Source organism: Amblyraja radiata, chromosome 13, assembly GCF_010909765.2.
Source record: "Amblyraja radiata isolate CabotCenter1 chromosome 13, sAmbRad1.1.pri, whole genome shotgun sequence".
In the NCBI taxonomy this organism is placed as follows: Eukaryota; Metazoa; Chordata; class Chondrichthyes; order Rajiformes; family Rajidae; genus Amblyraja; species Amblyraja radiata.
This window is the reverse complement of record NC_045968.1, coordinates 2,013,030-2,038,326: the sequence shown is the minus strand read 5'-3', so window position 1 is coordinate 2,038,326 and position 25,297 is coordinate 2,013,030. Positions and strand designations below refer to the sequence as shown.

General features: G+C 44.2%; 1 protein-coding gene across 1 annotated transcript in view; it reads left to right on the top strand.

The window, feature by feature from the left end:
• Positions 1–25,297, top strand: part of clstn2 (calsyntenin 2) — a 530,962-nt gene that overhangs the window by 473,838 nt on the left and 31,827 nt on the right. The window contains exon 10 of the mRNA XM_033031091.1: positions 13,010–13,172. Coding sequence (XP_032886982.1) covers positions 13,010–13,172 — 163 coding nt within the window. The remainder of the gene's footprint in view (positions 1–13,009; positions 13,173–25,297) is intronic.

Below are 25,297 nucleotides of genomic sequence, written 5' to 3'. Positions count from 1 at the left end.
CCCGTCCCGCGCCACCCAGGTGCTACCCTAACGCTACCCACATGCTAGCAGGTCGCGTATATGGCGCGCAAATGACGGCCAAGTGGGACAGGCCCTTTACACTACCAGCTTCATCCTTTTAATTGAGGAAGGAATTGCAGATGCTGGTTTTCACCGAAGATAGACAAAAAATGCTGGAGTAACTCTGCAGCTTCCACTCAAGCGGTATGAATATTGATTTCTCTAACTTCCAGTAAACCTTGCATTCCCTCTCTCTCTATCCCACCCCCACCTTAGTTCTCCCGACTAGTTTCACTGCCCTCCTGATTAATTTTACTGATTCCATGCCTTGTTGTCGACTTCCCCTCAGCTAACAATGAACAATTCAACATTTCCTTAATCATCGTCTACTCTGATCTGTGGTTTTCACACCTTGCCCTTCCATATATAGGATACGATAGAACTTTATTTATCCCAGGAGGGAAATTGATCTGCCAACAGTCATAAAAACACATAGTACATGAAACATGAAATTACAGTGACGAGTGGAAAGGATTGGCGAATGTGCAAAGGTTGGGGAGGGGGGCGAGGGAGGGGGGCGAGGGAGGGGAGTCAGTCTCAGTCGACCCTAAGACAGAAAGGGGAGAAGGCGTAAAGTTTGATAGCCACAGGGAAATTGTATGTCCTGGGGCAATCTGTCCTGCATCTTGGTGGAACCAGTCGGTTGCTGAAGGACCACTCCTCAAGTCTCCCTCTCCCCAGACTCTCAGTCTGAAGATGGGTCTCGAACCGAAACGTCAGCCATTCCTTCTCTCCAGAGATGCTGCCTGAGTTAAAGCCCTGTCCCACGGTACGAGTTCATTCCAAGAGCTCTCCCGAGTCAAAATCAAACTTGTGGTAAGCACGGAGAATGAACGTAGCGGGTACGTCGGAGCTCGGGGATGTCTCTTAGCGCTAACGGCAGGTACTCGGGAAGACTCGCTAACGGCAGGTAAGCATGGGACGACTCGTGAAGATTTTTCAACATGATGAAAAATGTCCACGAGAGCCCAGAGTACCGACGAGTGGCCATTACCGTAAATCTCCGAGCTCGAATCAGGGCAAACACGGGAGAGCTCTTGGAATGAACTCGTACCGTGGGGCAGGGGTTTTACTCCAGTACTTTGTGTCTCCTTTTGTTTGCACTGTGTTACCCAATCATTGCAAATGCTCACTGCTAATCTGGTCTTGTCTGTTTCACAAAGTGCTATTGATGCCACCTTGTCCTTGGCTGTATGGTCTTGTTTCTGCCCCGTGGCCATTGAGCAGTTATCAGCAATGCTCATTCATCTCAGCCGGGTGGCTAATGGAAGCAGACTCCATCATCTGCTCAGCATGCCTCCGAGCCCACATCGAAATGAGACAGAACATATTTAATTTGCATGCATAATACAAATTATTTTCCAAATGATTTAATATACCTGATTTTCCCTGGAGCTGTGAAACATATTACTTGGTAGGGAGAGCGTTTAAACTACATAGCTTCCTCTGCAATACTTTTATCAATCATTTGATAAAATTTTCATTCTGTTTTATCTTCCCTTTGAACCAAGTACAGCTTCAAATTATTATCCATGACACCCGCTGATTATTAAAAATATTTTGTGTTTATTTGGATTTTGATGCATTAATTCTTCAAGAGTAAAGAGCAATAGAAACAAACTGTGCAATGTAAGGCAGGAGTCCCGTGTATATTTAATTTCTGGTAAATTGTATGATATTAATATTTTTTGAAACATTGAATCTGGATGTTAGCAAGTAATCTGGGCGCTTCTGGCTGGGTAAATGCGCAGCAAGGTAAACAGGGATATGTGGACCATGAGATTAGCAGTTGATCTGCAGGGTTGGCTGCTCCATGTCATGGACTGTGATGAATGTGAATAACCGAGGCTGCCCAGGCCCAGGGGCTGTTCTGTGATTATCAGCAGGTTCTTGGATGGGCGCTACTTGGATGGGTTGTTATGGCCCCTTCATTGTGATTGCTAAATCCTTCAGGGCAAAGGAGCATGTGGGGGGATCTTATAGAAACATATAAAATTATAAAAGGACTGGACAAGCTAGATGCAGGAAAAATGTTCCCAATGTTGGGCGAGTCCAGAACCAGGGGCCACCGTCTTAGAATAAAGGGGAGGTCATTTAAGACTGAGGTGAGAAAAAACGTTTTCACCCAGAGAGTTGTGAATTTGTGGAATTCCCTGCCACAGAGGGCAGTGGAGGCCAAGTCATTGGATGGATTTAAGAGAGAGTTAGATAGAGCTCTAGGGGCTAGTGGAGTCAAGGGATATGGGGAGAAGGCAGGCACGGGTTATTGATAGGGGACGATCAGCCATGATCACAATGAATGGCGGTGCTGGCTCGAGGGGCTGAATGGCCTCCTCCTGCACCTATTTTCTATGTTTCTATGTGGGTCTGCTGTTAACTTCTGAATGTGTCGCACCAACGGGGATGTAATGCTGAGGCTCTATAAGGCACTGGCCAGAACGCATTTGGAGTATTGTGAGCAGTTTTGGGTCCCATATCTGAGGAAGGATGTGCTGGCATTGGAGAGGGTCCAGAGGAGGTTTACAAGAATTGTCCCACGAATGATTGGGTTAACATATGCTGAACATTTGATGGTGCTGAGCCTGTACAAGCTGCAGTTTAGAAGGATGAAGGAGGACATCATCGAAAGTTGAAAGGCCTGGATAGAGTGAATGTGGAGAGGATGGTTTCGCTAGTGGGAGAGTCTAGGATCAGAGGCCAAACTCTCAGAATAAAGGGACGTACCTTTATAAAGGGAGATGAGGAGGAATTTCTTTGGTCAGAGGGTGGTCTTCTTATCGATTCCACATCACAAGGTTACAAATTGTTCAGCCAGAGCTGAACACACTTCTCGGCATCTGCATACAATGGCGTCTTGTGCTTCTTGTGTGTGGTGGTGGATAGATTGGTGGAAACAGGGCCGTGATGTGAACGTTCTTTCCTTGACCCCAGAGGGTGGTATATCTGTGGAATTCATTGCCACAAACAACTATGGAGGCCAAATCATGTGGAGATTGACAGGTTCATGATTAATACCGGTGTCAGGGGTTATGGGGGGAAGGCAGGAGATTGGGGCTGATAGATCGGTCATGAGTGGCAGAGTAGACTTGATGGGCCGAACGGCCTAATTCCCCTCCTAGAACTTATGAACCAATGTAAGAGCAAAAATTGACTTCATCTCTGAATAAGTGGAGCTGCAACTGCATCAGCAAGTCACAGGATATCAGTGACATTGATGATGATGTACTGCTCAGTCTGCAGCAAAAACACGAGACTTCGACAGCTCTCTGTTGTGAAGCTGTTGGACAAGTGCCCGGCCTGCAGATGCCGTCGATATTTCTTCCGTGGCTCTAGCTTGTCGTGCCTCACACTCGTGTTTGTCAACATTTGTCAACCAGCAGTCTCCTTGCCCAGCAAATTCCCCGCCTGCAACTTCTGGCAAAGTTGGTACCATTGGTGGGCCTGCTAAATGATACTGTTCCACGTCCTCCTGCCAAAAGCTCGTTTGTTCGATAAACTTACAAAAGGCATTTGTTCATTATTTTGGTCTCACTATTGCGAAAATGAACAAGGATTGATATGGTAATAAGTACAAAAATGCACTTGGGTCCACTGTACCACTCACCGGGACCGTATGTGCTGTGTAGTTAAAAAAAACACATTCTATAACTTGGCAGCACATGGCTTTGATTCTGAAACTGAACACAATGTAACCCACTGTTTGAATCTTAAAGTGTCATTAAGAAGCAGAGCTGTGAGAACAACAAGATGGGCTGCTGAGTAAAATTCCCTTCCACACAAAACAATGTTTCATTTTGTTTTGTTACATTTAAAAACACAGTGGGAACTCAGGCTCTTCAACCCACCGAGTCCGCGCCGACCAACAATCATCCGTACACTAGTGTTCAAGAAGGAACTGCAGATGCTGCTAATTCCTTCGCTCCATAGATGCTGCTGCACCCGCTGCGTTTCTCCAGCATTTTTGTGTACATCCGTACACTAGTTCTGTCCGACACACACGGACAATTTACAGAGGCGATTTAACTACAAACCTGCATGTCTTTGGAGTCATAAGATCATAAGTGATTGGAGTAGAATTAGGCCATTCGGCCCATCAAGTCTACTCCGCCATTCAATCATGGCTGATCGATCTCTCCCTCCGAACCGCATTCTCCTGCCTTCCCCCCATAACTTCTGACACCCTGTAGGAGGAAACCGGAGCACAGGAGAAAACCCATGGGGTCACAAGGACACTGTGCGGTCTCCGTGCAGACAGCATCCGTAGTCGGGATCGAACCCGGATCTCTGGCACTGTGAGGCAGCAACTCTACCACTGTACTACCTTGCTGCCACTGTGAATGGTGAATTAGGCTCAGCCAAAAAAATAATTACCAGTAGTGACCCATGGTGAAAGTGTCTGGAGAGAGTGAAAGACGGCTGCAATAATTCCACTCCTCCAGCCTTTGATGAATCAGGAAGATTCAATATTGTGGTGGAATTAGGAAATTGTAAGCATTGCTGAAAGACCTCAGTTCAGCTCCTTCGTGAATGGGTGAAAGAGGATTAGATCGCTTCGGGGGTCGGGAAATAAAGGGGTTGGAAAATAAAAGTCCTTGACGAGATCTTCAAAATATCCAGCGTATACTTTGATCACAAATCAATCTCCCTGGATCGCCCAGGCAATTTAATTTCAAAGTCTTGAAACACAGCTGGATTCAAGGAAATGGAAGAAAGATTCATGTACCAGCTCATTGAATCTTCAGACAGGCTAAAAGCTTCATTGGTAAAGGAGAAGCTCACTGCAGCTCAGACTACAAATAGAACCAGAACAGTCACAGGAGGCCACAAGTAGATTGATTAAGGCATCGACCACTCAACTCCACTCACAGTCACAGTTTAGTCACTCTGCCAGAGGACAATAGACAATAGGTGCAGGAGCAGGCCATTTGGCCCTTCCAGCCAGCACCGCCATTCAATGTGATCATGTGATATCTCTCTATGACTCTATGGTGTAAAGAAACAAAATAAAGCCCAAAGTCCCACGAGCTCCCAGTTAGTGTGGAATTTAGTTGATTGATTGTTCTCAGCAGCCCCCAATGCTGGGTCCCTCTCTGTTCTCGACTGCCCCCCCCCCCCCCCAAACTGGATCCCACTTTGTTCTCCTTCTTCAGACTAATCCTACACCACAAGAAGGGTTTCGGCCCGAAACGTTGCCTATTAATTTTGTTTGCCCATTCTGTCCAAACGTTGCCTATTTCCTTCAGGGTTTCGGCCCGAAACGTTGCCTATTTCCTTCGCTCCATAGATGCTGCTGCACCCGCTGAGTTTCCCCAGCACTTTTGTCTACCTTTGATTTTCCAGCATCTGCAGTTCCTTCTTAAACGCCAGAAAATCAGTGGTGGACCTGTACAGGTGTTTCTTCTTCAGGTCACAGTGGAACATAGAAACATAGAAACATAGAAATTAGGTGCAGGAGTAGGCCATTCGGCCCTTCGAGCCTGCACCGCCATTCAATATGATCATGGCTGATCATCCAACTCAGTATCCCGTACCTGCCTTCTCTCCATACCCTCTGATCCCCTTAGCCACAAGGGCCACATCTAACTCCCTCTTAAATATAGCCAATGAACTGGCCTCGACTACCCTCTGTGGCAGGGAGTTCCAGAGATTCACCACTCTCTGTGTGAAAAAAGTTCTTCTCATCTCGGTTTTAAAGGATTTCCCCCTTATCCTTAAGCTGTGACCCCTTGTCCTGGACTTCCCCAACATCGGGAGCAATCTTCCTGCATCTAGCCTGTCCAACCCCTTAAGAATTTTGTAAGTTTCTATAAGATCCCCTCTCAATCTCCTAAATTCTAGAGAGTATAAACCAAGTCTATCCAGTCTTTCTTCATAAGACAGTCCTGACATCCCAGGAATCAGTCTGGTGAACCTTCTCTGCACTCCCTCTATGGCAATAATGTCCTTCCTCAGATTTGGAGACCAAAACTGTACGCAATACTCCAGGTGTGGTCTCACCAAGACCCTGTACAACTGCAGTAGAACCTCCCTGCTGTTGGACCGTTGAAAATCATGGGTGGATATATCAAATGCTCAACTATAGGGCATTTTTCTCTGAAGCTGTGACCCGTCATAAAACTGTCAACTTTCTATAGTCTACTATTTACTTCCCCATCCGCCCATTCCACAACAGACTAGTTTGTGCTTCAGCCCATTTATTTGTTACCTGAGATCTCAAATGGTTTGCTTGTTTGCTGCCAGTAGTCGTCCTTAGTGTGTTCACCTAATCACTGATCTTTGTGTTTCCTGACGTTCGGGACCAAACCAATGCTTTCCAGAGACATGAATTAATTTAACTCCCATCCATTGCGGGGAGAGAGGTGACAGTTCTGTTTGCCGAGGTGTAGCGTGCAAACAGCTGTGCAAATCCAGATTGTTAGAGCTCGTGCACAGAATACAGACGGAAGGTCATTCCCATGAGAAATATCAGTTGACCATTGCTCAAGTAAATTAGCATTAGAAATGATAAATATTCTATTCAACAAATTAAAAGGAAAAGTCTCCGGGAATTTCTTCGAATGTAAGTCGTGTTACACAGCAGTCAATCCTCATGCAAATCTGACCAATTAAAGCTGAATATTCTCTGTGTTGGGTCAGGAATAATATCCGTAAGCTCGGGGGAAAAAGACGTCTGCTGTTGTGACTTTGAAAGTGCCATGTGGAGGCTGGAGCTGTTGATGTTAAAAAGTCTTTTATTCAACATAAGCAAACATTGAAGAGGAAGCTGGATGGAGGATTTGCTTCTGGGCGAATCTCAGTGGAACTCAAAATACCATTGAGTTTTTACACTCTGAAGAACAAAGATAACAGCAGATGATAGAATACAATTTCAATTGTTAGAATAGTGATGCACAGTGGCACAGTTGGTGAAATTGCTGCCTTTCGGCACCAGAGACCCAGGTTCAATCCTGACCTGGGTGCTGTCTGTGTGGAGTTTGCATGTCCCAGTAGGTTTCCTCCAACATTCCAAAAATGTGCGGGTTTGTCGGTTTTCTGAAAATTGCTCCAAGTGTGTAGGGAGTGGATGCGAAAGTGGGATAACTTAAAACTAGTGGAAACAGGCAAGTAATGGTCAGCATGGATCAAAAAGGCCTGTTTCCATTCTGTATGTTTCAATCAATCTATCACATAATTTCATAATTACACTTCGTCACTGACAAGGCACTACTGAATATTCACACACCTTTGTTGGGACAAGGTAATTCACAAGGGTGGTCTCATGGCTTCTTAGAGCAGAGACCCTGGACACTAACTTTAGTAGCAAAAACAGGAAGGCAGATTATTATCTAAATGGCGTCAAGTTGGGAAAAGGCGATGTCCAATGGGATCTGGGGGGTCCTCGTTCATCAGTCAATGAAAGTAAGCATGGAGGTCCAGCAGGCAGTGAAGAAAGCCATTGTTGGCCTTCATAACAAGAGGAGTTGAGTATAGGAGCAAAGAGGTCCTTCTGCAGTTGTACAGGGCCCTAGTGAGACCACACCTGGAATATTGTGTGCAGTTTTGGTCATCTAATTTGTGGAAGGACATTGTTGCTATTGAGGGAGTGCACCGTAGGTTTACAAGGTTAATTCCTGGGATGGCGGGACTGTCATATGCTGAGAGAATGGAACGGCTGGGCTTGTATACTCTGGAGTTTAGAAGGATGAGAGGCCATCTTATTGAAATATATAAGATTATTAAGGGTTTGGACACGCTAGAGGCAGGAAACATGTTCCCGATGTTGGGGGAGTCCAGAACCAGGGGCCACTGTTTAAGAATAAGCGGTAAGCCATTTAGAACGGAGACGAGGAAACACTTTTTCACACAGAGAGTTGTGAGTCTGTGGAATTCTCTGCCTCAGAGGGAGGTGGAGGCCAGTTCTCTGGATACTTTCAAGAGAGAGCTAGATAGGGCTCTTAAAGAGAGCGGAGTCAGGGGATATGGGGAGAAGGTAGGAACGGGGTACTGATTGTGGATGATCAGCCATGATCACATTGAATGGTGGTGCTGGCTCGAAGGGCCGAATGGCCTCTACTCCTGCACCTATTGTCTATTGTCTATTGATATGTCACCATATACACAAAAACACTGAGCATTGGGCGGCACGGTGGCGCAGCGGTAGAGTTGCTGCCTTACAGCGCCAGAGACCTTGGTTCGATCCTGACTACGGGAGCTGCCTGTACGGTGCTTGCATATCCTCCCTGTGACCTGCGTGGGTTTTCCTCCCACACTCCAAAGATGTACAGATTTGTAGGATAATTAGCTTCAGTAAAAATGATGAATTGTCCCTAGTGTGTAGGATAGTGCTAGAGTACAGGGATCGATGGTTGGCACAGCCTCGGTGGGTTGAAGGGCCTGTTTCCGCGCTGTACCCCTAAACAAAACTAAATTAGTTGCTTAGTTGTAGATGTCTGATGCCTGGGTTTGATGTCGGCCAATTAACATAGCACGGCTGTCTGTCTGTTTGGCCAATGCATACAAAGGCGTTTCATCGTCAAGTCAGTTTACAAACCATATTTCTTAAGTGGCATCCTGTAGTGAGTCAGTAGGCAGCTCTCTTCAGATGATAGTGCTTATTCATGCAGCAATGTTTTTCAATTCAAAACTAATTACTGCTTATAGTTTGCATTTTGAAAGAAAAGTTCATGAAAACTGGTCCTCGTTTGTATTAATGGTTACACTCCATCTTACATTTTATACATCAACTAAAAGTGCTTCACCCCAACATCTGCAAATATAAAATCATTTCTACAGTGATCATATTAATTTTCCAAAGCAACCCAGTACTGCTGCTAATGACAGCAATGTATTGAGCACTCATGCTATGGTATTAAACTACCTGTTCGCCATGAATCACAGCTTCCATCAGGATATTAGGCACTAAGGAGGGTTTCGGCCCGAAACGTTGCCTATCTCCTTCGCTCCATAAATGCTGCTGCACCCGCTGAGTTTCTCCAGCATTTTTGTGTACCTTATGCCCCTGTCCCACTTAGGAAACCTGAACGGAAACCTCTGGAGACTTTGCACCCGACCCAAGGTTTCCGTGCGGTTCCCGGAGGTTTTTGTCAGTCTCCCTACCTGCTTCCACTACCTGCAACCTCCGGAAACCACCGGGAACCGCACAGAAACCTTGGGTGGGGCGCAAAGTCTCCAGAGGTTTCCGTTCAGGTTTCCTAAGTGGGACAGGGGCATTAGGCACTAAGACTTGGGAATCTTGGCTGTGGAGGCCGTCAATGGATATTTTTTTTAAGGCAGAGATAGATAGATACTTGATTAGTACAGGTGTCTGGTGTCTGGTGTTATGGGGAGAAGGCAGGAGAATGGGGTTTAGAGGGAGCGGTATATCAGCCATATGATTGAATGGTAGAGTAGACGATGGGCCGAATGGCTTAATTCCATTCCTATCACTTGTGGACTTATCTTTATTTTTCTCAGAAGCCCCGGAATGAGAAATTAAGTAATCGCAATAAATTGCATTTTACACAAAATTAGCAAACAAACGCTTTGTTTTCAAATATATTACTGACAGAATGAAAGGGAAAGAACGATTTTCTGAGGGCAATCAATTCTAGTCTGACCAATAATAAAACTCCGGTGAATACATCTGCTTTGAACAGATTCACGTACGTTATTGTCTCGGTTCCCACATGGAGCAATTTCAAATGGAAAAGCAAATCAAAGTAATATTAAATGCATTCACGAATTCAACTTTTAAATGGAGCTATCAATCCTTTCAGATATGATTACATTTTCTACAGATATTGGCTATTACATTTTTATCACGGAAATCAAATTTCAGTCAATTTTTTTCCAGTATTTACCAAGAACAGGAAGGAATGTGCAATCTATTCATTTATTCACAATCCATAGCCGCGATAATGTGCAATGTGTCACAATATTTTAATATCATTTATTTTGCACAGCCAATAATGGTGTTACTGTGCTCTGAAAAGAAGCTCTGCGTTGGCTGAGCTCGCCTCCAGATCGGGTAATGGGATTATTGAATTACTTGCAAAAACAAAAACTGCGGATGTTGGAGATCTGAAATGAAACCAGTGAAAGCTGCAGACAATGAGCAGGTCAGACACCGTCTGTGGAGAGAAACAAAATGATCTTTTATTGGAAATGCCCTGAATTAATCATGTTTTAAGTTGCAGTGAAGAGGGGTGGATGGGAGGAAGGGATTGATTGTGATAGGACAAAGACCAAAGTTGTCCAGATGACACAGCTGCTCTTAAGCCATCTATGAAGCAGAGATTAATACATCCAACTGCAACAGTACAGTTTCTCTCTCCACAGACACCATCTAATCCACTGGACATTTCCAACATTCTCTGTGCTTTCCGATTTCCAGCAACAGAAAAGGAGTAAAAAGGTTCTCCTGCAGTTGTATAGGGCTCTGGTGAGACCACATCTGGAGTATTGTTTACAGTTTTGGTCTCCTAATTTGAGGAAGGACATCCTTGTGATTGAGGCAGTGCAGCGTAGGTTCACGAGATTGATCCCTGGGATGGTGGGACTGCCATATGAGGAAAGATTGAAAAGACTAGGCTTGTATTCACTGGAGTTTAGAAGGATGAGGGGGATCTTATAGAAACATATAAAATTATAAAAGGACTGGACAAGCTTGATGCAGGAAAAATGTTCCCAATGTTGGGCGAGTCCAGAACCAGGGGCTACTGTCCTAGAATAAAGGGGAAGTCATTTAAGACTGAGGTGAGAAAAAACGTTTTCACCCAGAGAGTTGTGAATTTGTGGAATTCCCTGCCACAGAGGGCAGTGGAGGCCAAGTCACTGGATGGATTTAAGAGAGAGTTAGATAGAGCTCTAGGGGCGAGTGGAGTCAAGGGATATGGGGAGAAGGCAGACACGGGTTATTGATAGGGGATGATCAGCCATGATCACAATGAATGGCGGTGCTAGCTCGAAGGGCCGAATGGCCTCCCCCTGCACCTATTTTCTATGTTTCTATGTTTCTATGATGGTGGATCATCAACCTGAGGCATAAACTCTGTTCTTCACTCCAGCTTCAGTTGGATTTATTGTCACAGAGGTACAGTGAAAAGCTTTTGTAGCATGCTAACCCATCAGCGGATAGACAATACATGATTACAATTGAACCATTTACAGTGTATAGATACATGATACATCCCACGTCATCAGGTGGCGCCATGCGTGGCAGCCTCGCCAGCAGTTTGTCTGTCATTTCAAGTCAAGTCAAGTGAGTTTATTGTCATGTGTCCCAGATAGGACAATGAAATTCTTGCTTGCTGCAGCACAACAGAACATAGTAGGCATAAATACAGAACAGATCAGCCTGTCTATGTATCATAGACCATATATATATACACACATAAATAAACAGATAAAGTGCAATAGGCTGTTATAGTTCAGAGTTTGTATGATGTTGTGTTTAATAGTTTGATGGTTGTGGGGAAGTAACTGTTCCTGAACCTGGATATACCAGTTTTCAGGCTCCTGTACCTTCTACCTGATGGCAACGGTGAGATGAGTGTGTGGCCAGGATGGTGTGGGTCCTTGATGATGCTACCAGCCTTTTTGAGGCAGCGACTGCGATAGATCCTTTTGATGGTGGGGAGGTCAGAGCCGGTGATGGACTGGGCAGTGTTTACAACTTCTTGCAGCCTTTTCCGCTCCTGGACGTTGAAGTTGCCAAACCAAGCATGCTCTCTACTGTGCACCTGTAGAAGTTCGAGAGAGTCCTCCTTGACAAACCGACTCTCCGTAATCTTCTCAGGAAGTAGAGGCGCTGATGTGCTTTCTTTGTGATTGCATCAGTATTCTGGGACCAGGAGAGATCTTTGGATCTTTCACCCTTTTTGTTATTTTTAGCCTGTCAAAAAGTATGTATTTGGAGGTTTCTTAGCTTTTTTTATGTGGGGGGAAACTGTTTTTTCTCAGTCACTTCCTGGTCGAGATGCGTCTTTTCTCCGAGTCGCATCTTCTCTCCCTCCTTGCAGCCTACCATATGGTTTGGCGCAGCCATTCCTGCCGGAGACCGGTCAGAGCTTCAGCAGCGGCGTAGCATTGAATTCCATCGCTGAGTGGGACAATGCCTTACCGGGGATCGACTGTGTTGAAGCTCCGGAGTGTTGGGCCTGCTGCTTTAACACCATGGAGCTGTGGTTTGCGGAGCTTCTAGTCGTGGGCGGCGCTGACTTTAACATCGTGCAGAACTGGGATCTTTTGCCGAGAGTCGCCAGTGTTGAATCTCCACCCAGCTCGGCCTGTGGTCTCAGGAGCCTCGGTCTCCGGCAAGAAGCGGCCGATTCGGGAACTCCAAGACGCTGAGAGTGTTCTCCGTTCCGACGCCGGAGTTTCGATCAACCCGGCGAGAGGGCCTGAACATCGGGCCGCCGTTGCGGCAACTGCGGAGGGTTCAACGGCCCCGACCACGGGTGAACAAAGAGGAAGATGACTGAACTTAATGCCTTCCCTCACTGTGGGAAACGTTGATTCTGCTGTGTGGGGATGTTCATGTTAAATTCTATCATGGATTGTGTTCTTTTTATTTGTATAGCTGTATGGTAACTCAAATCTCACTGTACCAACTGATGCATGTGACAACAAATGGAACTTGAACTAGAACTTGATAAGGGGATCACATTTAGTGCAAAGTAAAGCAGGTAAAGTCCGATCATAGATAGTCCGAGGGTCACCAATGAGGTAGATAGTAGTTCAGGCCTGCTCTGTAGTTGTGGTGGGATGATTCAGTTGCCTGATAGCAGCTGGGCAAAGTAAAGGTGCTGCCTGACCTGCTGAATAACCCCAGCATTTTCTCTTTATTTTTTTTACATTTTACATTTTTTTTAACATCCAAACTGACCTTTTTATCTACTGCAAAGCAAAAAATCCAAATATACACATGTGCTTTGACATGAATTAAAGCTGGATTATTTCTCCCCCTCAGATCTGCGACAAGGAATGGCATTACTACGTTGTCAATGTTGAGTTTCCGGTGGTAACATTGTACGTGGATGGAGTGGTCTATGACCCATATCTGGTGACGGACGATTGGCCTATCCACCTGTCGCACATTGATATGCAGCTAACTGTCGGAGCTTGTTGGCAAGGTAAGGTCTTCAACTGGGGAAAGCAAATAAAGGTTGGGTAGATATAACCATTATGTTCCATGTTAGAAAGGCATTGAACATAGATAGCCATTTAAGCTTAATTCAACACAAATATGTAAAAAATATATGCTTTCTAAAATGATCAAAACTTTTCTGTTTCGAACATGTCTCGACATGAAACATCACCTACCATGTTCTCCAGAGATGCTGCCTGACCCGCTGAGTTACTCCAGCGCTTTGTGTCCCTTTTTAAAGACACTATAATGTAATGTAATGCAATCTTCGTTTGTGACCATTTTAGAGTCATAGAGTCTTACAGCATGGAAGTGGGTCCTTCAGCCCAACTTGCCCACAAGTCCATCATGTCCCATCCATACTAGTCCCACTTGCCTGCGTTTGGGCCATATCCCTCTAAACTTGCCGTTCGCTCCATGTACCTGTCTATATGATTCTTAAATGGTGCAATAGTACCTCCTCATCCACCCACCACCCTTAGTACAAACAGGCTACCTCTCAGGTTCCTATCAACTCGTTTCCCCCTCACCTTAAATCTACATCGTCTAGCTCTCCATTCCCCTACTCTGGGCAAGGGACTCTGTGCGTCCACCCGATCTATTCCTCTCATGATTTTGTACACCTCTGCAAGATCGCCCATCATCCTCCTGAGTTCCAAGGAACAGAGTCCTAGCCTGCTCTAACCTCTCCCTGTAGCTCAGGTCCCTGAGGCCTGGCTGTATCCATGCAGTATATTCAAAGTATAACAATTATGTAGAACATTGTGGAACAAAGACTTCCTATTGTAACTAACAAACTAACTAACGCAACTATTGTAACTAACCACGCAAATAACCAACCTGATCTCCCGGTGGCTCAGCACTTCAACTCCCCCTCCCATTCCGAATCCGACCTTTCTGTCCTGGGCCTCCTCCATGGCCAGAGTGAGGCCCACCGTGAATTGGAGGAGCAGCACCTCATATTTCGCTTGGGCAGTTTGCACCCCAGCGGCATGAACATTGACCTCCAATTTCAGGTAGTCCTTACTTTCTCCTCCCCTTCTCAGCTCTCCGTCAGCCCTCTGGCTCCACCTCTTCCTTTCTTCCTCCCGCCCTCCCCCCAGACCCTCACATCAGCCTGAAGATGGGTTTCGACCCGAAACGTTGCCTATTTTCTTCTCTCCATATATGCTGCCTCACCCGCTGAGTTTCTCCAGCATTTTTGTCTACCTCCTATTGTAACCCTAGCTTTGATTACATTTTTATCGTTTTGGTTACATGACTCCTGCTGACAATTTACAAAATGTGTTATGGTATGCAAATAATCCAATAGCCAATATAATGTGGTATTCCTCAGTGCCACAAATTACACAAGCATGGAATTTGTTGGACCAGTTCCCAGCAGTGTCACCTGGCATCCTGTTTATGTCGTGAATGATCATGCTTGATTTAAATTGGTACAAACATAAAATATTGCAGATGCAGGAAATCCGAGATAAAAATAGAAGGCTGTAAATGCTTATCAGGATGGGTGCGTATCTAGTGATCATTTCAGGTCAATAACTATTCTTCAGATTATATTGAACCTGCTTGTTAGTCATGATTCCAATTGTGATGTAAGCAGTTCTTCCCTCTACCCTATTAAAGACTTTGACTACTTGCTGTGCTTATACTTAGTCAGAAAGTTCAATCCCATAATGCATGTTTTTATGATAAAGTCCCCAGGCACATCATGTCCTGTTTCCCAAGGAGCTAATGTTGGTCAGCTCTGAAGGGCCATTTTGCTGCAAGTTTCTGTATTCCTTAGAAAAATCTACCCTAGAGTCTTCGATATTTTAGTAGATTTAAAAAATTGCAAAAATCTAATCCTAAAACATTAATTGCCTTCCACGGAGTTATACAGCATGGAAACAGGCCCTTCAGCCGAACCTGCCCATAATAACCCTTCACAATGGGCACCCACAATGCCCTTCATTACATTTACTGCCTGGCTTGCTGAATGTTTCCAGTCATTCCAGGTTTTAATTGCTAATTAAATTTTATTTTTGATCAATTATAAATGTTCAATCTATCCTGTTTGAGATTACGTAAACTTCGCCTTGGGCCAATTGTCGAACGTTTCTGGAATGTGGAGGAAGGAACTGCAGATGCTGGTTTAAACTGAAGATAGACACAAAAAGCTGGAGTAACTCAGCGGGACAGAAAGCATCTCTGGAGAGAAGGAAAGGGTGGCGTTTCGGGTCGAGACCCTTCTTCAGAAGAAGTCCTTTCCTTGCTGGGGAAATGCCTTCTCAAACTTCTACAGGGATGGTGGCACAGTGGTAGAGTTATTCTGAAGAAGGGTCTCGACCCGAAACGTCACCCATTCCTTCTCTCCTGAGATGCTGCCTGTCCGCACTGAGTTACTCCAGCTTTTTGCGTCGAACTTTTCCGGAATATCTGTTTGAACACAGGGAGCATTTAGCAGTGTGTCAAATAGTCCTTTTGTGTAAGTGCTGTAAGGTCATAAGGAATAGGAGTAGAATTAGGCCATTTGGCCCATCAAGTCTACTCCACCATTGAATCTCTCCCTACTAACCTCCTGCCTTCTCCCCATAATCTCTGACACGTGTAAGGCAGCAACTCTATTCCTACGCCACCGTGCCACTCTGCACGTTCTCCCTGAGTCCACCAGAGCCGTGCGACCATCGATGACCCGCACACTAGTTTGAACACAGCACCAACGGGGACATTTATCAATGTGTCAAATAGTCCTTCTCTTGTGAATTGTAATGGGAGGAACATTCTTGGGAAATGTCATTGCCGTTTTCCATTCTCGGTTCATGAAAACCACCATATTAGCTGAATTCAAATAGTTTTAAATTGTAGTGTATTTGAATTATTTTGCGCCTGAGAAATAAAGAGCCATTTAGAAGGAGTAGGATTGTAATGACCTACAAACTCTATCGATCAAATTAACAGTAATTAATACTTCTTGAGACTTCAGTGACAGATCTATCTCTGTTAAAAATTAATGATGTCAGATTTCTATAATTTTTTATACCCAGATATACCATAGGTAATATATTTTTCCCCGATAAATTAACCAATGGTGTATTTTAAATAGTCTGGACCATGATCAGAATATTGAGTCGTGCCTTCAAATATTGTGATTAGCCCAAAGGTAGACAAAAATGCTGGAGAAACTCAGCGGGTGCAGCAGCATCTATGGAGTGAACGAAATAGGCAACGTTTCGGGCTGAAACCCTTCTTCAGACTGATGGGGGGTGGGGGGAGAAGAAAGGAAAAAGGAGGAGAAGGAGCCCGAGGGCTGAGGGAGAGGTAGGAAGGGGAGGAGACAGCAAGGGTTAACAGAATTGTGAGAATTCAATGTTCATGCCCCCAGGATGCAGACTCCCCAAGCGGAATATGAGGTGCTGTTCCTCCAAGACAGCCCTTGCTGTCTCCTCCCCTTCCTACCCACCCTCAACCCTCGGGCTCCTCCTCCTCCTTTTTCCTTTCCTCTCCCCGCCTCCCCCCACCCCCCATCAGTCTGAAGAAGGGTTTCGGCCCGAAACGTTGCCTATTTCCTTTGCTCCATAGATGCTGCTGCACCCGCTGAGTTTCTCCAGCATTTTTGTCTACCTTGTGATTAGCCCATCCATGTTTAATTTATCATTTTGCTTAAAATTGACCATATTTGATATGAATGGGGAGAATTGTCACATTTTTTGTTATGTTTTGGTTATTGACCACATTTATTTGGAAATCCTTTCACACCATTACCCTTGTGTTGAAGCTGCTAAACACCAAATGAAACTTAACCCAGTGGCCATTGGAGTGACAGATTGCAGCCACAGCCTGGTTTTTGACATTTGTTTTAAGGCTCATTTAAATCTGCAGATTAGACTTTGCAAATTGTGTGTCAGGCTGCTTTGGAGGCAAATTGATTGGATATTTATTCCAAGTGCAAAGATTTCATGTATTCTCATTTACATCTCAACAAATTGGTTGAATGATTAATGTAAATGAAGGTCAGTGTTGCCATAGTAACAAATAGTTTAATTGGCAATAGAGGTTATATCTAATAGCTGTTGGACTGTAAGGACAGCACTTTGACAGAACCATTGAAGGTCTCGTAAATTGGTAAGAAATTTTGGATCAATGTATCGCATCAGTTCCAGAGGAGGATGATACAAGCTTATTATGTTTATTCACAGTATACAACTGGGTGCTGAAATCTGGAGCAGAATTTTGGGTTTATAATTAAAATAAGTGCTTACATTTCACCTCTGGGATTGTTACAAATTTCCCAGCAGGATTGCATATACACTCTGGTTCACAACAAACAAAAATTCCATTCCTGGCGTTTGTCTTAAGTCTGACAATGATATCAGTGCCAACAACCCCCAAACATTGCATCCAAGTGTACAAAATAATACAGAAATAGTGCAGACCAACAAGGCTTTAACACCTTCTAATGTATAATTAAATTGTATCACAATAGTCGGAAAAGCCCGCAAGAGCTAAAAGATGTAGATAGAGAACTAGATTTTTGAGGTGAGAGGGGAAAGATTTAATAAGAACCCAAGGGGCAACTTTTTCACACAGAGAGTGGTAGGGATATGAAATGAGCTGCCAGGAGAGGTGGTTGTGGCAGGTACTATAACAACATTTAAAAGACATTTGGACAGGTACATGGATAGGAAAGGTTTAGAGGGCCTTGGACCAAATGTGGACAGGTAGGACTAGTGTAGATGGGGCATCTTGGTCAACATGGGTAAGTTGGGCTGAAGGTTGATGACTAGATTAGAATCATCACCATACAACATAAATACAGATATGTTGCTCCTACCATGCCCACAAAGCACCCATTTACACTAATCCAATTTTTAGTCTTCCCCACATTCCCTTCAGATTCTCCCACTACTCTCATTAGAGGCAACTTACAGCAGCTGATTAACCTACCACCTCACATACCTTTGGGATGTGGGGTGAGACCAATCCGTGCAGGAATGTGTGCAGAGGTCCACTCAGGCAGCATCAGAGGTTAAGACTGAACTCAGGTTGCCGGAACTATGAGACAGTGGCTCTACTCCCCAAAACACACTGCTAACCCCACACAATGCTCATAATAGTTTGGGCATCCATTGTACTGTTCTATGTTCCATTACTCCAATTCAGTCTGTATGGAGTTTGTACGCTCTCCCCGTGACCATGTAGGTTTTCTCCGAGATCTTCGGTTTCTTCCCACACTCCAAAGACGTACAGGTTTGTAGGTTAATTGGCTTGGGTTTGTATACTTGGTATAAGTGTAAATTGACCCTAGTGTGTGTAGGCTTGTGCTAATATGCGGGGATCACTAGTCGGTGTGGACTCGATGGGCTGAAGGGCCTATTTCCGCACTGTAGCTCTGAACTAAACTAATACCCTACATGGCTCAGCCTGAGTTAGTTCACCAAATAAAGTTTTGTTCCAGCCACGTTTGACCTCCATACCTCTCAGTGAGATGACCCCTATTGGCACGGTACAATTCCTGATGTCATCTACAGTGATTTGGCTTGCCTTTGGATGGCTTTGGAATTAGGAAAAAACCACCAAAATTCTCAGTGAAATGACTCGAGGTGTAATGTTTGTGCCTGCTTAATTTATGGAGGAGGTCAAACGTTATTTGATGTAGTGACTCAGATTGAGCCGAGCAGGATACCAATTGGATAAGGAACAGGAGTAATAGAACCTAGAGGAGTACAACACTGGGACAGGGTCCAGTCCGTAATGTCCATGCCGAACATGATGCCAAGGTAAGCCTAACTCATCTGCCTGCACATGATCCATATCCCTCCATTCCCTGCATGTCCATTTGCCTATCCAGAAGCCTCTTTAGCACCACTATGTATCTGCCTCCACGACCACCCCTGGCAGTGCAATCCAAGCACCCACCATCCTCTGTGTTAAAAGAAAAACTTGCTCACACATCCCCTTTAAACTTTGTTCCTCTCATCTTAAAGTTATGTCTTCTAGTCGTTGACATTTCTGCCCTGGGCAAATGGTGCTGACCACATATCCTATGTGTGCCTCTGATCATTTTATATACTACCATCAGGTCTCCCCGCAACCTCTAGCATTCCAGAGAAAACGATCCAAGTTTGTCCAACCTCTCCTTGTAGCTTCCTCTTCTTTCGTGTGGTATGTGGTTTGTGCACGTCGAGTTGATTGCATTAGTCGAAACAGGGCGGACCACGTGAAGGTTGCAATCTCCACCCCTCCTTGTAGCTAATACACCCTCATCCAGGCAGCAATCTGGTAGACCTCTCCAAAGGCTCCACCTCCATCCTGTAATTTGGCGACCTTTATCCATTCTGAACTGTAACAAATAGGTAAATGGGGTAAAGGGAGGAAGAAAAGATATTACCTATGTAAAAAGATGAGAAGACACCAACTTCCAGGAGGAGAGCAAAATTAATTTAATATTGATTGGGAAAGGCATCAACATTGATCTCCTGTCTTTCTCATGAACATATACAATTGCTGTGACTCAGTAGCCCATTCATAGTAGGATCTGTCCATCAGACTAAACGGATCCTGATTTAACATTAAAAATAGAAATAATGAAGATACCAATAATCATGTGTGGTCTTTCTGCTAACTGGTTAGCAAGCAGTAAAAGCTTTTCACTGTACTCCAATATAGTAAACTGAAACTAATAAAATTAACCAAATGATAAAAATCAAATTCACATCAACAAAAATGTGGAAATGTATTCACCCTCTTTCTCAACCTTAGTGACTGACTTTCTGAGATAGATATTGATTGTTTGCTAATGAAAAAAGTGTCAGGCTCACGTGCAGGGATATTGAATTTACAAACAATTCAGTCAAGTCAATTACAATGTGGAACTTCTTCAAATAATGAGCCACGCTGCAATTTGTGGCGCTGGTCTATTACTGTCACAAATCATCGGTACTATTAAATAGTCTAAGTTGAGAATTTTTTCCATTAGATGCTGTCGTATTTATTAGAAAAATTGGGTCACCTGTGGGGCATAGATTCCATAACCACTTAACTCTCTGATTCAATCAGTTTGCTGTCTGCAAACTTGTGTTTGATTGCCCGTGTCTGCTATAGTGAGCCATCACTGCACTGTTAAGAATCCCTGCAAAGACATGCGTATGGACACAAATTACTTTTAGAGGTTGTTTTAAACTAGGGATTTTTTTTTACCAACCGTACAGAACTGGATGACATAAATATGCGCATTAAGTATAAACATTAATAGTAAAAGCTAATGTTTTATTCTTGTAGTATTACATTTAGCAAAACATCGATTCTGCTCACTTTAATATCTGTCATTGTAAGATTTGACATTTGGTTAAAAAAGAATGTTGATGTTAACGGAAAGAAAAGCAGGCATAATTGGCATGTTTATGAATATTATTGAATGTTCCCACTACATTGAGGTGACACGGAGATTTATACGGAGTCTATAATCTGTGTAACGCATTCAACTTGACAGCATTATTTCAGACAAACGTTTCCCCGTGCTCTACAACAAGGTGCTGAGTCAGAGAGGGAAAGAATAGGAAATACATTTCTGCACATCTATCGAGTGAATAGTGTACGGTGGGTCACAAGAGTGGAAGATGCCACTAGGATAAGATTAGTGATGCTAACTTGGCAGGTGGACTGCAATCCACCGATGAACTCTCGTGAAGAACAAGACTCTGGAACTATGCATATTGCACGGAGAGAGCTGGGGGAGCTCATCGTGAGCAGAAATAGCCATACAGCATGGAAACAGGCCTCTCGGCCCAACTCGGCCATGCCGAACAAGATGCCCCTCCTAAAGTCATCCCATGTGCCTGTGTTTGTCTCATATCCCTCTAAACCTTTCCTAAACATGTACCAATTATGGGAATAAAGAACTTTCACAAGAGAAATTTGAGGTGCGGAACATTGGATTAACAGGATGCAGTTGATGGGGAAAATAGGGAGTGATTTGAGATATCAATGCTACACAAGGAGTGGGTCTTTTATTCACCATGCAAGGAGAGGATACAAGCCCGTTTTGGAATGATGCTCATTCTGTGAAATGGTCCCAGTTTTATGGTTTTGCTGTAAATGCTGATTCAATCCCACTATGGGGTCTGAGGCACTCAGGCCTAATGCCATTGATTGCAAACACATGGCTTTGTGGATGCTGCCTGTCGAGTGCACAGGTGGTATAGCTGCTGCCTCACAACGCCAGACGCTCGGGTTTGATCCTGACCTCAGATGGACACGAGTTTGGACATAGAAACATAGAAAACTCCACTACTACTGTTAGGTGGCCTGTACGCAACACCTACTAGTGTTTTCTGCCCCTTAGTGTTTCGCAGCTCTACCCATATCGATTCCACATCCTCCAAGCTAATGTCCTTCCTTTCTATTGCGTTAATCTCCTCTCTAACCAGCAATGCTACCCCACCTCCTTTTCTTTCTGTCTATCCCCCCTGAATATTGAATATCCCTGGATGTTCAGCTCCCAGCCTTGATCACCCTGGAGCCATGTCTCCGTGATCCCAACTATATCATAATCATTAATAGCTATCTGCACATTCAACTCATCCACCTTATTACGAATGCTCCTTGCATTGAGACACAAAGCCTCTCTGTGATCATTCATGATTAGTACGGGTGTCAGAAGTTATGGGCAGAAGGCAGGAGAATGGGGTTAGGAGGGAGAGATAGATCAGCCATGATTGAAAGGCGGAGTAGACTTGATGGGCCGAATAGCCTAATTCTACTCCATGATCTTATGATCACATGGGTTAGTTCTGGACGTTCCAGTTTCCTCCCACATCCCAAAGAGATATGGATTGATAGGCTTATTTGCCGACTGTAAATTGTTCCTGCCGTTTGGTGAGTGGTGGAATCCAGGGGGATTTGATGAGAATGTGGAGAAACTTAAATATAGGGTGGAAGATTAGTGTATATGGGCGGCTGATGGTCAGAGCTAATTCAATGGGCCAAAGGGCCTGTTTCCATGCTGCGTCTGTCAAAGATTGGGCGGCACAGTGGCGTAAAGGCAGTGTGCAGCCTTACAGTGACTGAGACCCGGGTTCAATCCTGACTGCGGGTGCTGTCTGTGCAGAGTTTAAACATTTTCCCTGTGACGATGTGGGTTTCCTCCAGGTGCTCCGGTTTCCTCCCACACTCCAAAAACGCACAGGTTTGTGGGTTAATTGGCTTTGGTGAAAATTGTAAATGATCCCTAGTGTGTAGGATGGTGCCAGTGTACGGGGTGAACACTGGCCGGCACGGACTAGATGGGCTAAAGGGTCTGTTTCTGCACTGTGTCTCTAAAGTCTAAAGATTTTGGAGCTGAAAGCAATTCCATTGCCTCAATGTAAATGGTTGAACAAAGCACAACAAACCTATATGTGCCTTGTATTCTTAAAGCAGTCGTGGAATTCTCGTCTCCTTGTGCGACATTCTAAAGGCCAGGCGTTTAACCCACCGTGACACACTAAAAGATTGGTCAGCAAATAATATTTGCTGACAACAATAAACTGTGCTCTGTGCGTGAAATCCTGGGCATGTTCTTTCTGTAGATTTATTTAGGGTTTTTATATTTGTGTAGGTTTCATGCTTCCGAAGAATAACTGTTTTTTTGGTCGCTAAAACACACGTTCTATTCATAATCTGATTGTCTATGTGTCTCTTTGACTCATTTCTCTCTGTTAATCCTGGTTCCAAGGAGCAGAATGTTTGTAACCATGACACTTTTTTTAACAGCTAAAGATAACATGTTATACCTCTCGTCCAAAAATATATCCTTTACTGGCACCTCACAACATGGAGATGCAGAGAGAATCATTCCTCCACTCAATGCCTCTAAATATTTAAAATTAAAATAACAATAGCCGGAAATAACTTGGCATCCCTCCATGGGGGTAGTTTCAGGTCAGTGACCTTACATATGGACATTTGTTTGGCCAAGTGAAACAAAATAACAAATGGCATATTCTCACTAATGGACCTGGGACCTGGGATAAAGCAATAGATCAACTTTTAGCCAAATACAATAAGCTGTGAATTGTGACACCAGCTATGGAGCACAATTGTTTTCAAGACACATTCTTGAATGCCTTCCGCACATTACTATATAAGCATCTATATCATTTGTGTTTGTTTTAAAGGACAGTCCTTACAGTCATAGTCGTACAGCAGGAAACAGGCCCTTCAGCCCAACTTGTCCATGCCGACCAGGATGCCCCATCTAAATAGCATTAGTGGCAGCATGGAGGCACAGCGGTAAAGGTTGCTGCCTTACAGCGCTAGAGACCCGGGTTTAATACTGACTACGGGCACTGTCTGTATGGAGGTTGCATGTTCTCCACATGGCCACATGGGTTTCCTCCCGGTTTCCTCCCACACTTCAAAGATGTACAGGTTTGTATGTTAATTGGCTTCAGTGAAGAATGTTAATTGTCCCTAGTGTATAGGATTGGGCTAGTGTACGGGGATCGCCAGTCGGCGCAGACTCTGTGGGCCGAAGGGCATGTTTCCGTGTTGTATCTCTAAACTAATCTAAACTAAGCTAGCTCCATTTGCCTGCATTTGCTCCATATCCATTGAAACCTTTTCTATCTATATACCTGACCCAAATGCCTTTTTTAATGTTATTATTTTACCTTCTCAATTACCTCCTCTGGCAGTTCACTCCCTCTACCCATCACCCTCCGAGTGAAAAGATTGCCCTTCAGGTTACTATTACATCTTTCCCTTCTCACCTAAAACTGATGTCCTCTGGTTCTTGATTTCCCTGTCCTGGGTAAAAGACTCTGTGCATTCATAAAAACATAGAAAATAGATGCAGGAGGAGGCCATTCGGCCCTTCGAGCCAGCACCGCCATTCATTGTGATCATGCCTGATTGTCCCCTATCAATAACCCGTGCCTGCCTTCTCCCCATATCCCTTGACTCCACTAGCCCCTAGAGCTCTATCTAACTCTCTCTTAAATCCATCCAGTGACTTGGCCACCACTGCCCTCTGTGGCAGGGAATTCACCCTGCCAATTCCCATCATGATTTAATAATCCTTGTCCTTAATTCAACTTTCACCCATTCTAAAAAACAACAACAAAAATCTTGAATCATGAATTGTGGTTTTGCTTTTTTTTTTTACCCTGGAAGTTCTTCGATAGCTATTGCAGCTGTGGCAAGATTAGTGGTTCCAAGAGAGATGGGTTTAATGAGCTAATTTTAAAGTGGATAACAAATTGGTTGCATACCTCTGGCCAGCAATAGCAATTAATAGAAGCACTTCAGCACAGGCGATCCAGCCACTAGTGTGGAATCCCACAGGTACCTGTACAGTGGTTGACTTGGATAAAGACTTTAAGTGTGCGGTTTCCAAGCTAGCCGTTTAAACTGACGTGACTCTGTGTGTGAAAATGTTGAATACACAGAGTGCAGGCTAATTGTATTAAGTAGGCATGTTGGTCATTGAGATATGACAGGTGCCCTTTAACATTGGTAAGAGCAGAGTCCTGACATTTGCGACTGCACACTTACAGCCACGTGGCCACCAGCCATTGTTACCCACCTGCAGAGAGAGAAGCTCATACTCTCATCATGTCCACACTGACGTTGATAGAGCTATCCAATTAATATCCATAGCCTGCTCCTCCTGCTCAGTGTTTTCTTTTCCATTTCAAATATTTATTCAGTTCAATTCTGAATATTGATGTTGAATCTGCCTGCTCCAAATGTTCAGGCGGTGGATAAGCCCGACTATCTCTGGATAATTGAAGGTTGGATTGCATTCTTCCAAAGAGAATGAATCTCTAAGAACTTAGTCCTTTGCAAGTTACGGGGAATAGGTATGGGATTGGTGATGCAAGCTATTAAGGGCCTGATGGACTGGTTAATATGTTCCTGGCTTGTAGTTTAGTTTAGTTTAGTTTAGTTTAGTGATATAATGTGTAAATGGGCTCTTCAGCCCACCAAATCCACACCAACCAGTGACCACATACACTAGTACTATGCTCCACACTCGGGGACAAGTTACAGATGCCAATTAACATACAAACCTGCACATCTTTTGGATGTGGGAGGAAACCGGAGCACCCGGAGAAAACCCACGTGGTCACAGGGAGAACGTACAAACTC